We start from the raw sequence: 16,081 nt of genomic DNA, 5'->3' as shown, positions 1-16,081 counted from the left end.
GAGTCAAGGGCTTAATTAATAGGGGGGAAATCTTAATGCTTTTATTATGTCCAAATCAGAAATTCAAAAATAGACACTATTTTTAAGGCTGATGTGTGCACAAAATTAATCTTCCAGTTTTGTACAATTCATGATTTCAAACTCACCTAAGCTTCATCCAAAAACCCTCATGTTTTACATCAAGTTGAACCCAACACTGTATTGGTGAAAGTCTATTCTGCTCATACAGGGACAGCGTTAGATTTAACCCACTGCACTTGCATGGTTTAAACTGTAATCCAATAAAGAATTTTAAATAACAATTAATTGCCATTTTGCACACTGAGATAACTATTTCTGCTTCAGGTGCATGGTTATTTAAATGCCATTCCCACTAATGGGGGGTGTATGTAACCCTACACAACAGATATGTAGAGGACTATTATCATGATCGAGCATTAAGTTTATAATTCTTACCAATTCCACTATTTCTGTCCTCATTTTTAACAGCTTTCTCTCATTAAGCGAATACTGAAATACAAGAACAATGGATTACCTTCTGCTAAACCCCCCTTTCTTCATGTGCACTTTTCATTAACATTGTGAATGTTAACCCACCTTCCAGTATCACTCAAACAGCTTATATTCTTCATATCAGGGCGGGGAATCTTTTTCAGCCCAAGAGCCACATTCCCTCATGGACAACCTTCAAGGGGCCACATCACAGTGGCAATGTGGCCAAAGGCAAAATTGGGCAGGGCAACACAATACTTTTACCTTTAATACAACAGTTTAGCTATGCAAAAATCAGAATTTATACATACACACCTCCAACTGAACAAGCATTATTACAGTTCAAGGAACCATTCTATCTAGGCAAAAGCACTTGAGGTGTGAGGGATGGCCAATGAGAGGTATAACTTGGGGGAGAGGCATGGCCTGGACAGAGTTCCAAAGCCAGAGGGAAAGGTTTGGAGGGGATGCATTCAGCAGTGGGCGAGTTTTTCCACCCCTATGCGATGACCATGCCAACTGCAACCAAAAATACCATCAGTTAAAATTTAGCATTAAATGCTTATAAACCTACACTGAATTAGAAAGGCTGTTCAGTATCTGCTTGGTTACTGCTATGCTTAGGACAAGTCTGCTTATGAGTAAGTGCAATACTGACAGAGTTAATAGGAAATACTCAGAAGATTCCCAAAATGTGGAGGCAATAAGCCTAAAATGTTCATTTCAGATTTTGTAACAGATGGACATTTTACATATTAATCATGTTTTAAATTCAGCATTATGTCTTCTCACTCTACACTATAACACCATTCCCACAGATCTGTTATAATCCTTAAGAAGAGAAGGCTAACAACAGAGTATAAAGATCATCATTGTCCCTGCTGTGCACTGTATCAGGGTTTCTGAACAATCTTTACATAAATATTAAAGTGAAATGTACATACCAATTCTTTTGTTCTGCTCTTTTCTAGGTTGAAATCTAGTTTGCTGTCTGTACGAACTTTGGAAACTTCATCCTAGAGAAAAAATGCACAATACTAAATAGACACCCAAATTGTTTAAAATCATTTCACAAGTAAAGCAATACTAGTTTTAGTTTTCCATCATCATCTGCACTGGTTTATTTCAAACGTTTGGTGTGTTTTTCAGTCCTACCATGATCTTTCCCCAACTGAACTGTCCCAATATAGAGGTCCAAAAAAGTGCCAAATGGGTAAAAGCATGTACAGGTATACTAAATATTTATAGATAGTATAGACAGCTCTAAATCACACACTGACCTTCATTATAGACACACCAGTCAATGATTTACTCATTCAGCAGACATAAACTGTTGTAGGCCCCCAGGGAAATGTATAGTTGTTTTAGGCATGGAGGTCTGTATCCTCTCCAGCTGAGCCATACCATTCTTTAGCCTTTAGCTTCTACCAAGCAGCTTGGAAGATAGGTCAAAGAACGGTCAATGTGAATAGTTAGCTCACAGCCACCTGGTATCTCATCTGAGGGGCTAACGAGCTTGCATTGCCAGGGAGTGGTGTGATGTACTGCCAGGAAGAGTATGTCAAGATGTTCTGCTTGTTAGTAGTGCCAATTAGCACAATATCACTTTGATTTTGCGAAAACCAGACATTCAATCAAATGCTATGATGCCTCAAAGATCATTGCGATGCTTGCAAGCAGGCATGCTATATAACCACCTTTGATGCTCAGTTTGATTGTTCAGACTGGTCAACAGTTCATGCAGGACCTTGCAGTTTGACCCACCTATTGGGTACACCTTTGTGCTGTAAGTTACTCAATAAACTCTCCTTGTAAGCAAACCTAAATCTGCCTTATCGTATCCTTGGTATCTCTGAAACCTGAAAGCCCACGGCTGGGGCATACAATTGGTGTAGTTGGCAGGATACCAAGAGACTCGCTATGTTCAGATTCAAAGGGAAGGAGGATGCAGATGTTGGTTTGAAGAACCGACTCCCGAGCTGGCCGCAGTATGAGATGTGGGGTCCGGTCGCAAAGCAACTGGCGGTCCAGAGTGAACCGGTGGCATGGCCAGAGATAGGGCAAGACTTCACGCCAGCTGGTCTGGTAGCTGCTATAGAATCTCTGAAGCTGGAAAAGTTGTCAGCTAAGGAGAAGCAGGGTGCAGGACCTCTAGCATGACTTTTGCTGACAGCATTGAGAGCTGTGGGGCAAAAGGAACTGGAGTGGAAGGAGAAAGCTGGAAAGCTTGAAGATGAGCTGTCTTGACCACAGAAATACTGCAGGACAGGCAAAAAGAGCGCCAGGAGGACCGGCAGCAAAGGCAACAGAAGCAGCAGAAGCACTGGCAACAAATGGGAGAGATATCTGAGAGCATCTCTGGAGAGGAAAAGGAGACCCCATGTGAGGAGGTGAGAGCCCTGCCTGATCAGCCGCTACCAGGGGTTGAGAATGACCCAGGAGTCCAGCTGCAGAGCACCCAGACCGGGGTGGCTAAAGAGATCCAGAAAGTGGATGGGCAGCTGGAGGGATTGGACTGTGAGGAGTTGCAGTCCGTAGCAGAGGAAGAAGAAAAGGCTGTCATTGTCTAGGAGCCTGCGGGGGGGGGGAGAGACAGCAAAAAGCTGGAAGTAAAGCCCCAAGATGTGAAAGAGGACAGGCTGGAAAATAAAGAAGGAGAGGCCTTGGAGAAAGGTGAACTAGAGGCTGGAGAAGAGCAGCTGTTGATGGATTTCTTCGCCCCGTGTGTGCCAGCTGTGGAAGAGAAAGTGCAGGAGGAAAAGCTGGAGGCGTGTGTGTGAGAGGAGCTGCCAGTGCCTGGAGAAAATGGCTGTGCAAGAAAAAGTGCAGGAGGAGAAGCCTGAGGTGGAAGTGCAAGTCCGAGAGGAGCTTCCAGTGCCTGGAGAGATGGGTGAGATAAAATCCCCAAGTGACTTGGCCCCTTGGGTGCCCCATAATGGTCTTACAGGGTGGGATGCAGCTCCTATGATGGGTGCAGTCCCTGGGCAAAGCCCAGCAGTGAGAGGCACCCTGTGAGGTTGGAGAGCAAGAGACACTGGGGGGGGGGTTACCTGTGTCTGGGCCCATACTTTACACTGGAGATTGTGAAGGAGGACAGAGAATATTTCTTTCTGGCAACCTCGGTGGGCTAGGCCAGCTAGTCCTGAAGAAGATGCCCCCAGATTAAGACTTGTGGCAGGACTCTGATTTGGAGTTTGGGGCAGGAGATGAAGTGGACTGGCTTAAAGCCCTTTCCCAGAGCAGAGAGTGGGAAGGAATGGCTACAGCCTACTGTGTGCTGATGAGGAAACAAATCTGTTCCTGGAGAGGAGTCCCAAGACCCTGCAGGCAGCAGCAGGGATCAGCTTGGAATGGGAACTCCATGAAGCCCCAAGACAAAGGGCCATGTCGGTAACCGCATGGTTTGGAGGAGGCGGTTATGCATATGGGGACTGTGTCCTGATTTGCTGCAGGAATTCTTCTGATGGTTTTAGTATTGCCTTTTGAAATGCTGTTGATTTGCGCTTTTTGCATGCTTGTGGGGATATGAGCAAAGTATTAGAATATGCCACCTAGAGGAAGGCTCAATCTTCAACCCAATCTTTGCCTGGTTTCAGGGGATCAGGGGGTGGTGGAAACAAGTTTTTGCAATTGGTATCACTGTCATTTGTGGCTTTCTGCTTGTGTGTATGTGCTTATATTGTTGGCATGTCATTAGTTTGTAATGTGCTATTTAAGGCAATGATCAATACCCCTTGTGGTCAAATGACAGGGCAAAGACGATCTGGCCCTCAGGGCAAGAAGAGATTGTAATGAGCAGCACATTGTATGTCCTCTGACCATCTTGGGGGTGGAATGTAGGCCCCCAGGGAAACGTATAGCTGTTTTAGGCATGGAGGTCTGTATCCCCTTCAGCCAAGCCTTGCCATTCTTTAGCCTTTAGCTTCTTCCTAGCAGCTTGGAAGATAGGTCAAAGAACGGTCAATGTGAATAGTTAGCTCATATCCACCTGGTATCTTATCTGAGGCATGCTATATAACCACCTTTGATGCTCAGTTTGATTGTTCAGACTGGTCAACAGTTCATGCAGGACCTTGCAGTGTGCTGTAAGTTACTCAATAAACACTCCTTGTAAGCAAACCTGAATCTGCCTTATCGTTTCCTCGATATCTCCGAAACCTGAAAGCCCACAGCCGGGGCATACAACTGTTCAGCTCAGTGAGAAGGTATGTTCGTTTAATACCTGAACAACAGTTTCAATGAACTAACATTGCTACCATAACAAGCTACTCAACAGGCTACACATAAACAAAAGTTCAAGAAATTGCACTGTTCTATACCATTAAAGTGTTTTCACTAAAGCAACTATGATTTTAGAAAAAAAATTATCCCCCAAAGTTGATAGAGAATATACTGAGAACTTAATTGAAGAGAGCAATGTGAAACGAGCAGAGCAGTCATACTGCAAGGAAGACAGAGAAGGCAACTAAAAGAGGGCAACAAGAGAGCACATCTAAAGGGCATGTCTTCATTCCCATGCCTGCCTCAAGAAAGATGGCTGTTTTTGCCATGACTTACCTCTCAGCAACAATTATCCCCAACCTGACATCACTGGATTTATGACAGAATTCTAGTCCCTCGTTGCTTATTTTTTTATACATTTCCTTAGGCTTTTAGTTTTTTTATCTTCACTATACTGTTTTTATTGCATTGTACTTTTAAAGACACAATCAAAACTTCATGAAAACTGCTTTGTGGGATCTGGTCTGAAAAGATATATAAAAATACTATAAATCAATAGGAAATAATGCTGAAGTTCCCTAGACTCAGGGCCAGAAACAAGTTTCAGTGGTTTATAACGCTCATCTCAAAGCGAGATGAAAGTATTACAAACACGTCTCTATCTTGGATTAAAACTGTTAGCCAGGGAAGATTTTCCTTTTTTGTATGTTGGTACAAGGTTAAAGAACTGCTATGGGGCAGATGCCCATCACCAGCAGGAGCCTCTTACCCTTCAAAGGGTGGGCTTCTGCTCCCCAGCTGCTCTTTCCCCAGGTGCACTCTTGGAAAGTAGTCTTCATTTATGTACAGAGGGCATTTTTATTGTCTTCATCTATTTGCATAGAGGCTGTCTTCACAGGCTGCATCCTGAGGATAATGGTAAATTTGGATTGGTCCAGAAATTAGCTATGTTATTTCCCAATTGCTTGGCTTATTGAATCAATCCATGAGAACATAAGAGCCCTGCTAAACCTTGGAGTTTAGGGTATTATTTATTTATTATTTGATTTATATCCTGCCCTTCCTCCCAGCAGGAGCCCAGGGTGGCAAACAAAAGCACTAAAAACACTTTAAAACATCATAAAAACAGCCTTTAAAATACATTAAAACAAAACAACTTTAAAAACATTTTTAAAAAAGCTTTGAAGACATCTTAAAAAAAAAGGTTAAAAAACATTTTGTTTTTTTAAAAAAAGGTTTAAAAGCATATTAAAAAGCAATTCTAACACAGAAGCAGACTGGGGTAAGGCTTGTTGAAAGAGGAAGGTCTTCAATAGGCGCCGAAAAGATAACAGAAATGGCATCTATCTAATATTTAAGGGGGGGGAGTACAACAGGGTAGGTGCCACCACACTAAAGGTCTGTTTCCTATGTTGCGCAGAACGGACCTCCTGATAAGATGGTATCTGCAGGAGGCCCTCACCTGCAGAGCGCAGTGATCGACAGGGTATATAAGGGATCAGATGGTCTTTCAGGTATCCCGATCCCAAGCTGTATAGGGTTTTGTACACCAAAACTAGAACCTTGAACTTGGACCGGTAGCAAATGGGCAGCCAGTGCAATTCTTTCAGCAGCAGGGTGACATGTTGGCTATACCCAGCCCCAGTGAGCAGTCTCGGTGCCACATTTTGCACCAGCTGCAGCTTCCGGACCAACCTCAAGGGCAGCCCAACATACAGCACACTACAGTAATCCAGTCTCGAAGTTACCAGTGCTTGGACTACAGTGGTCAGGCTATCCTGGTCCAGAAATGGCTGGAGCTGTCTTACCAGCCAACGCTGGTAAAAGGCACTCCTAGCCACTGAGATCACCTGGGCCTCTAGCGACAAAGATAGATCTAGGAGTACCCTCAGACTATGGACCTGCTCTTTCAGAGGGAGTAGAACCCCATCCAAAGCAGGCCAATTAATTGAACTCAGGAACCACCAACCCACATTGTCTCCATCTTGCTAGGATTCAGATTCAGTTTATTGGCCCTCATCAAGCCCACTACAGAGTCCAGGCAGTGGTCCAGGGCTCGCACAGCCTCTCCCAATTCAGATGTTACAGAGAAATAGAGCTGGGTATCATCAGCGTACTACTGACACCTCCCCCCAAATCTCCTGATGACTGCTCCCAAAGACTTCATAGAGATGTTAAACAGCATGGGGGACAAGATGATACCCTGCAGTACCCCACAGCACAACTGCCAGGGGGCCAAAAGACAATCACCCAATGCTGTTCTCTGAAAACAACCCTGGAGATAGGATCAGAACCACTGTAAAACAGTGCCCCCAACACCTATCTGACCAAGTCGACCCAGAAGGATACCATGGTCAATGGTACCAAAAGCCACTGAGAGATCAAGAGTAACAGGGTCGCACTCCCCCTGTCCTTCTCCTGATAAAGGTCATCGATCAGGGCGACCAAGACCAATTCAGTCCCATAACCAGGCGTAAACCCAGACTGGAATGGGTCAAGATAACCTGTTTCATCCAAGAGTACTTGCAACTGCTGCGCCACAACCCTCTCAATCATCTTCCCTAAAAGGGTTTTTTTTGCGACCGGTCGGTAATTGTCACAGACTAATGGGTCCAGGCTGGGCTTTTTCAGGAGTGGTTGGATCACTGCCTCTTTCAGGGAAACTGGAACCACTCCCTCCCGCAATGATGCATTGACCACACCCTGGATCCACTCGGTCAAACCCCCTCGGCAAGCTTTAATAAGAAGGGCAAAGGTCAAGTAGACATGTTGCTGGCCACACCGTCGCAAGCACCTTGTTTACGTTATCAGGCCACATCAATTGAAACCATTCCCAAGATGTTGCAGCAGACGTTGCACTGGACACCTCATTGTGGACTACAATAGATGCAGTAGATCACGTACAGAAATACTAGTACAGATATACTCCAAGACTTTTACTACAAGACAGTTATTGATGGAAACAGCATTTCACATCTTAAGCAGATGTGAAATGTCATTGCCATTCTGATTTAACAAGAGCAGGGCACAACAGATTCCTTCATGTCAGTCACTCTTCTAGACTGATGCTGTACATAGGTGCACTATAAAAGAAAAATCCTGCATCCAGTTGTGTTTGTGTGGTGCACCTTGCTGGATTAATAGGTAGATAATTGGCACCATCACTTTTGACAATGCTATTTACTTGTTTAAAAGCACTGGTAATCTTAAAATATCATCTTCAAGAAAGATCAGACATGGCTAACTATAATGCTATGTTCAGTGCAGTTTTATTATTCAAGTCTAAAGAATCTTACCATTACTTGCTTTCTCAGCTGATGAAGTTCAAGTTTTATTTTCTTTGCATTAAAAAAAGGAGAGAATACACATTAAAGTTACAACAGCTCAAGATACAAAAATAATGCTGCATACATATACCAAACAGAGCTCTTAAGCCACAATTGACTTGGTTGCTTTGATGTTACAGAGGGACTAAGCAAAGTCAATATCTCCAATAAGCACCTTTGGGACATTTTAACAGACAGGAAGAAGAAAGAAGCCTTCCCTGCACAACAAGAAACCGAACATTTAGTTTGTTTCTCCTAAGCCAATAGAAAATACACTTTACCAACCGAGCCTCTTGTATCTAACTGAGAAACATGAATAACTAAATTAACTGGTGTGCTATGTTTCTGCAGGATAGTACAGGAATACCCCGCATTAACGTAAGCAATGGGTCCAGAGCAAGTACGTAAATCGAAAATGTACTTACAGTGGAGCACTACCTTTTCTTTTCACCTGCCATTAAATTGCAAAGCCAAACGTGTTTGAACGGGGAAACGGCAGCCGCCAGAGCCCTCCTAAGGAGGAGGGAAGGAAAGTAAAAAAAAACACCACCGCTGCCTGGAAAGAAACGAAGCTGGCGCCAAAAGGCAAGAAGGCTGCAATGGGGAGCTGCAGCCACAGCCTCCCAGCTCAGGCTCGTCTCACGAAAAACGTGAGAACCGAAAAGGGGAAACGGCAGCCACCGGAGCCCTCCTAAGAAGGAGGGAAGGGAAGAAAAAAAAACCCCCGTCACCTAGAAAGAAATGAAGCTGGCAGCAAAAGGTGAGAAGGCTCCCAGCCCAGGCTCATCTCGGGGGAACAGCAGGCGCTGGAGCCCTCAACAGGGCTGAGGAGGGGAGAGGTGAAAATTCCCCCAACAAACGCCCCAGACAAAACAAAACTGTGAGAGATGGGAGGGAACGAGGAAAAGGGAATAATGGGTTCAGTCCCACACACTCAATCACTCATAAAACTTAGCTATAATGCTACACTAGTAAAATTAAAACAGTTAAGTGTCCATTCTTGCGAAATGAGCGTACGTAAACAGGGGAATGGTGCTACTGTAAATATGTCTGTACTCTCGAGTGTCCATAAATTGAAGGTCCGTATAGCGGGGTATTCCTGTACACCAAAATTCCACTGACATTAAAGGGACTTGCATATAACTTACTTTCTTTGCATTGTACCCAGTTACTGTTCCTGTTAAAATCCAAAGGCCATCTCCACATACTAGTTTCTTTTGTTGCTTTTATTGTGACATTTCTTCTCCCAAACATACCAAGACACAAACCAAAATGCTGAACAAAATCAAAGACTAATTAAAAAACAGTAACTACAATCTTTCCCCTTACTTCTAGATGAGGTTGGGGGAGTTCATAAACTTATCAAAAACATGTTGGAAAAATAAACCTGGATATTTTTAAAAAAGATTTTACCTCATTTTCTGCTCGAAGTGCTGAAAATTCACTCTTTTCCAAAATAATCATGTCTTTTTTCACAACACCAATATGAGACATAATCTGCTGAAGAACAATCTCCTTTGGGGAAAAAAAGAGTTACTTCAGTCTAATAACACTAACACCATTAAGATGTTTTCCTCTACATTTACAATATCAATGACTCTTGCATAGCTAGTATTCCAGCAATTTTGATCTAGCTGAAGGCTTCATTCAGCATCCAGACCACACAAGACAGTCTTTATTGTTATTGCTTTAAGCCAATGACCATTAGAAATGTAAGTAACAATATGGAAAACATACAGTAAAACATATTTATAAAACATTTGTAAAACCTTAGATTTCAATCCAATGGTATGTGAATAAAACCCTGGGCTTTCAAAAGCTAATAAAAGTAGTGATAGAGATGATAAAATTTGTTTAGATTAGGAGTGTACTCAAGTGGTCCCCCTTTTACTGTTGAGGCTAATGCGTTTCAGAAAGGCCATTCTGATCTTCGCTGCGGCTAATGTGAGCAGGGTACCCTGTAAGTAACAAATTTATCTGTGTCAGCCAGCAGCCATCTGATCTTAAATTCATCTGCCTGGCCTTCTAACAAAGTCTGAAAGGGGAAGATGAACTTGGCACTTAGTGACTCGTATAGAGCGCAGTTTAAGATGTAATGCTCCATACCTTCAATTTGCCCAGATCCACATACACACAATCGGTCTTCTAATGGTTTTTTAAATATCTGCCAGCCAGATATTCAGTGGACATCAATTGGAATCTGAGCCGAGTGAAAGCACTCCTTATGGGGAAGAAGGTTAGCTCCTGCAAATAAGAGGCCCTTTCATGATCTAATTTAATTTTGCCATACCAAGAGGCGAATTTACAGTTTTTTAGATAGTCAAGGTCTATTTGAGCATCTTTATCATAGACAAGGTCCCTGATCGTACTTTCAGAATTATCCTGTGTTAACGTAGCTGAAAAGATCCTCCGTGGCGCAGAGTGGTAAGTGGCGGTAACGCAGCCGAAAGCTCTGCTCACGGCCAGAGTTCGATTCCAACAGAAGGAGGAAGTCGAATCTCTGGTAAAAGGGGTTGAGATCCATTCAGCCTTCCATCCATCCGTGGTCGGTAAAATGAGTACCCGGCATATGCTGGGGGGTAAAGAAAGGCTGGGGAAGGAACTGGCAATCCTACCCCATATATACGGTCTGCCTAGTAAACATCGCAAGACATCGCCCTAAGAGTCAGAAACAACTCGCACTACCAGTGCGGAGACACCTTTACCTTTACCTTTTTTAACATGGCTGGGGAGATTGAATAACTGAGCATCAGGCGTCTGCTGCATTGTGCCCAGCGTTCCCAGTTCTGTAGCTCAAAAAAACATGTTTTGGCTAAATAGTGTTCTGGCTTTTTCCAATACAGTAAGATGGATTTGTGTATGTGTGCTTTAAGAGAGGGGAGACCTACTTCACTCCTTAGCAATGTGCCAGGTGTGCTATGAGCTACAGACAAGATCCCTTAAATATGGAAATGACTGACCACAAATCTGAGGTGAAGGACAGAAAGGCAAGCAGACCACAGAAGAGTCACACTAAGCACAAGAATAGGCCAGTTTTCCAAACAGGTGCTCAGAGGAAGAGATGGATGGGAATATGGGTGGACAGGTAGATATGACAAAGATTTTATTGTGCAGTCTAGGTCATATTTCATATAAACCATATTGCACCATACACCAGATCAAGGATGGGGAATCTGTGGCACTCCAGATGTTGTTAAGACTCCAGCTCCCATGATCCCTCACTATGCTAGCTAAGGCTCATGGAACCTGGAATAAATATTGGGGGGGGGCAGGTTCCCTATACTAGTTCAAGCAGTCTATTCAGTTCATGCATGAAAATGTCTCCATCAGCAGCTAGACTGCACTAGTTTCCATATCCCCTAAAAGGGGATATGTGCAGACGCACCCCATTCCTCAAAACTGCTCCTTGTTTTGCAGTCATGTCCTTAAGGTGGGTGGGGGGAAATAATTGATAAACTGGGCAGTATTAAGATCTGCAGGACTACTATGCGCATGGCATCATGTTTGCGCTTGGCTGCAGTAAACCAAGTGCTCTGGATCTGAAATGTAAGCAAGTGAGTTTCTGCTCAGTATAAGCTAAATAATAGAAGCAAAAGCCACAAAATTCACAATTGCAATGCATTATAGGTCAGAAAGCATGTAATACTGTACCTTTCTATCTTGCATGATTTCTGTTGATGGCTAGCATTACTCTGCATTTATGACACTAATAAAGTTGCAAAAAGAACTCTTTGAAGACCCATGATAAGCTGAATTCACAAATCAAAATTTCATAAGCCAATATTTACACAGGAAAGATTAGCCTCTTGGATATTACAAACTATTTCCCAGTAAAAAAAAGCCTAGATTAAAGACTACAAAAGAACCCTACAACAAAATATTCTTTTGGGGCGGGGGTGGATACCATCTACATTCTCCCTCACCAGCTCTTTTTCAATTTGCAGCCTTTGAAGGTAAAGATTGTGCCAGTTGCAAGCTGGCCCAATCCACACCCTCAAAGCTCTCCCTTCTTAAGTAGGGGGAACTATACAGAGTGGGAAAGCCTCCCTGCTTGAGGAAGGACAGGTTTGAAGAAGTGGAATAGGCCAGCTGACCCAATCCCATGTTCAAAGCTCTGCTTTCTCAGGCAGGGAGGAATGTTGGTTAACAGCAACCCTTCCTCACCAGTGCTCCTTCTCTTTTACTTTGAGTGCTCTACTCTTTTACTGTGAAGAGTCAGGAAACTTCTCTCCCCATTTTCAAGTCTAGCCAAGACTGGGAAGCAGTGAAAAATATTTCCCTGCACTTCCTCAAAGTTAGGAGGAGTGTGGGGAAACTTCCAAACTGGTAGTGCTGGGGCAGGCTGGCCAGGGAAGGATTGGTTACAGCTGTGCATGTGTTCTCTCCCTGCTCCTTCCTTTTCTTCCATGTGACTACATAGATGGGCAGTTGTTTCTTCCGTTTTTAAGTGTTCTTTTAAAAAAACAATTTTGTACTTCTGCAAATTTGGAATTTCTCCAAGCCTATTAATACCTCTCATATTTTGCATGGATGTAGTAATTTTGACTATATTCAAATTGACACCCTAAGTTTACTATTATTTATTATTATATTTGCCACCCTGGGCTCCTGCTGGGAGAAAGGGCCGGATATAAATCAAATAATAAATAAATAAAAATATTACATAAACGCAATACTACATCCCATATTATATACAGAACGCACAAACTGTGTCTTACCTAGTAAACTAAGCCATAATTGAGGGAGGGGGGAGAGGAGGGTAGTGACAGAATTTTATAATTTGTACCCCAGCTCAAAATAGTGCGATCAATCTTTCATGAAATATACAGAGCATTCAACTGGGCCAGTGATCATAGCAATGCAACACATCTAATGTATGCTCATAACTGGCTGTAGCAGCAAAAAGAAAAGCCATTTGGTCTAACTTTGTGGAAACATATAAATGTTTCAGTAAGAGTGCAGTCTTAAATACGCATATTTGAAAGTTTGTTTCACTGTAATCAGTAGAATCAATTTCCAGTTAAGAATCTTTATAATTGGGGGGTGGGTGGCCATATCCACAAGGACACTTTGGTGCAAACACGTTTTTCTAAAATCTGTACAACATCCTTCCTAGTATGCATGTTTACGACTATGGAATATCAGAAACAGACCCACTTCTGAAGTTCAGGTTTCTTCTTTGTTCCAGGAAATATAGTCCTAAACACATATTCACAATAATAAACTATTTGAAAGCTGGCAATCTGTAGCCTTACAATGGATGCTACTACGAAGGCTCAAGGCTATCGGAAAAAAGGAACCTAAGTGCTATAGCTGGCATGTTTTTCTTTTCTGCTTGGACCTGATGTCTAAATTGTGATGATGGCACCTAATAATTTAGATTACTCTTCCAACTCTATTGCCAATAAGGTAAGGGACAAGAATCTATTCTTATTTGGTCACGTACCATTTGTCGATGTATGTTTTAATAAACCAAAAACCTTGGATGAATGCCATACAAAATCTAGCCCATGGGCATAATTATCATATCATAGTGAAAAATGTGTAAAGTGTTACACAGCTAGTAAGTGAGAAAATTAAGTTTATCTCCTAATAGAATCATACAACAATAGAACACATGTTCATAACTGACAGAAGATATAAAGTCTGAAAACTGACAGAATGGTTTGAACTAGAAAATAATTCAATTTTGTACACCGCCCAGAGAGCTATGCTAGTCGGGCGGTATAAAAATCTAACAAATAAATAAATAAAATAAATAAATTAACAAAAAAGCATTCAGTTTAACATGTTGCGTTAAGAGACGATGGAAACAGTCATTCAAGATCGAAAATGCCAGGAAATTACACCTGTTAAGGGCCATGCTCATAACAGAATGCATAAGCAATATTGATAAGGTATTCTATCCTGTGATAAATGTTAAGAATCTAGCTGGGTAGAGCAATCCTAACCCCCAGCTGGAGATCAGCAGGGCAGAGTGATCGCAACATTTGAAGCCTGAATTTGGGGGTAGGTTTGGGTGTTATTAGGGTTTTTTTGTGGTGTGCCATGTCTAGGCTGGTGTGGCTGAGGGGCCCAAGGATCAAACCCCTTGGAGGATCCCCAGGGCCTTGAATCCAAACCTGATGGCATACCTCCCTGAAACAACCTGTTTCAAGGCTCTCTGCAGGCTTGAGTGCTATGCAGGGAGACCAGCTGAGGGTCCCCCTCCACCAAATTCCCTCCAGTAACAAAGATCACAGGGTTAGGACTGCACTGAAATTTAAGTGATATCAGACTATTATAAAACCTACATACTAACTGCTAACAGCAAAGGGATTTACTTTTTTGCATCATGTTTTACAAAGCACATTAGTTATAGGTTTGGCTAACACTGGATATTAAAGAAATTTCCACTTTCATTTATACCTGTTGTACTTTTGTGACCATGTCCTTGTACATCACATTCATGTTACTACTTATGATGTTCATTAAGGCAGACACAATGATCTCAGATTGCTGAGTAGTAAATCCTAGAACAATAAAGAACATTGCAAAATTCAGATACCTCTATGCTTTGCCAAACATTAGTTCTGTACAATTCATATATGACTAAATGAAAACATGATGTTCAAAAATATAAAGGTAACTAATATTTTACAAAATAGCTTAAAATGAAAGAAATGGAATGTTTCTCATCGTCTCTGTGGCATGAGCTCTAGCTTCTTTACAGCCTCCATGAAAATTTGATATCCTATACATAGAGCAGGGCAAAATTATGCATATCTACTCAGAAATAAATCCAACTGAGTCCACCATTAGCAGGGGTTTAGCACTGCAGAACAAATAAATCTAGCACCCCCCATATTTTTCATTTTTGCAATACTGGAACGTAAGAAAAATTTAACAGTTTAACAAAGTTACTTTCCCCAAAGTATGGTGCCAGACAGAAAAGTAAAATACTATTTTGGCAAGGAAGCATTTTTGTGATGCTACCAGACTTTATCCAAAGAGAGCTAATGCTCATTATTATAACAATGTGTGTAGAACAATGTGTGCACTTTGGACTATAGTAATAATAAATGCAAACTTATCCCCCACCCCAAAACTTTACACATGCAGCTATCCACAATTACTCATGAATAAGTTTACAATCTGCATATTAACATCCATAGCAAAACAATTACCATTATTCTCCAGAAGGCACACAAATGCATGGGTATCAAAATAAAGCTTTCTGCTTCCTGATGGGGAAAAACTACCCTTGCTGTTTTCGAGTTGTGGATGTGATGCATTAAAAGTCACATCTAAAAAAGAAAAACACGTATGAATAAATGTCAACACAGAATAGAATGCCAATATATGCTATATTTGAATCCCTCCAAACTTACAAACCCCACCCTCTGGTTTGGGCGTGTCAATCCATCTCACCTCGCGCTCCAGAGGCCAGGCAACGACCCACATTCAGACTGAGGAAACGGGTCCCCGTCCCAACCGAACAGGCGCTCTCGCTGCATGAGAAGGAGCCGCGAGCCGTTGGCCTCGAGCTGCTACATCCGCACGCGCCGCCAACTCCCTGTGCGAAGAAGCCGGTTCGCTTCCAGTCTCCTAGGCAACGGCGGGAGACTGGGGAGCACAGGACGCCATAACGTGAGGCATCCTTGAGCAGGGCGGCGGCGTCCGGCTCCCGCTGAATGAAAAAAAACTTCCTCCCACTCTCTGCCACCACGACGGCTGCGGCCTGACCTCTGACCATCCCTGCTTTGCCTTCCGGTCGAGGTCAAGGCCTAAGAGCGTTACTTTTTCGCTTCATCACAACAGTAGCCGGCCGGTAGTTTCCTCCAGGTGCCCAGTGGTTCCGGCGCAAACACGTTCCGCCTTCCCTAACACATACGACGTCACGAGAGACGGCCCGTTTCGAGTGATACTAACGCACTATCTCCCCTTTGTCTTACGTGACTGATTCCATGAAAAGCGGCGCTCTTTGCGGAGGGAGGAAGCAGGGAAAGAAAGGAGGCGGAAGCGCCGCTGACAAAAGAACCCGCCTCTTTTTTTTCCTACTC

At 42.8% G+C, this 16,081-nt stretch overlaps 1 protein-coding gene across 2 annotated transcripts in view; it reads right to left on the bottom strand.

Moving 5' to 3' along the window:
* MCUR1 (mitochondrial calcium uniporter regulator 1) overlaps window positions 1-16,081 on the bottom strand; it is a 21,893-nt gene extending 5,812 nt beyond the window's left edge. The window contains exons 1-7 of one of the 2 annotated variants that reach the window (XM_061592778.1): window positions 15,450-16,081; window positions 15,206-15,325; window positions 14,448-14,551; window positions 9,453-9,554; window positions 8,010-8,051; window positions 1,437-1,508; window positions 457-510 (exon numbers count right to left, since the gene is read on the bottom strand). In XM_061592778.1, coding sequence (XP_061448762.1) covers window positions 457-510; window positions 1,437-1,508; window positions 8,010-8,051; window positions 9,453-9,554; window positions 14,448-14,551; window positions 15,206-15,325; window positions 15,450-15,774 — 819 coding nt within the window. In that variant the 5' untranslated portion in view covers window positions 15,775-16,081. The remainder of the gene's footprint in view (window positions 1-456; window positions 511-1,436; window positions 1,509-8,009; window positions 8,052-9,452; window positions 9,555-14,447; window positions 14,552-15,205; window positions 15,326-15,449) is intronic. The other variant, XM_061592770.1, reaches the window with a different exon arrangement.

This window comes from Rhineura floridana, chromosome 1, assembly GCF_030035675.1.
Source record: "Rhineura floridana isolate rRhiFlo1 chromosome 1, rRhiFlo1.hap2, whole genome shotgun sequence".
Lineage (NCBI taxonomy): Eukaryota > Metazoa > Chordata > Lepidosauria > Squamata > Rhineuridae > Rhineura > Rhineura floridana.
This window is presented reverse-complemented; position numbering and strand designations above follow the sequence as displayed.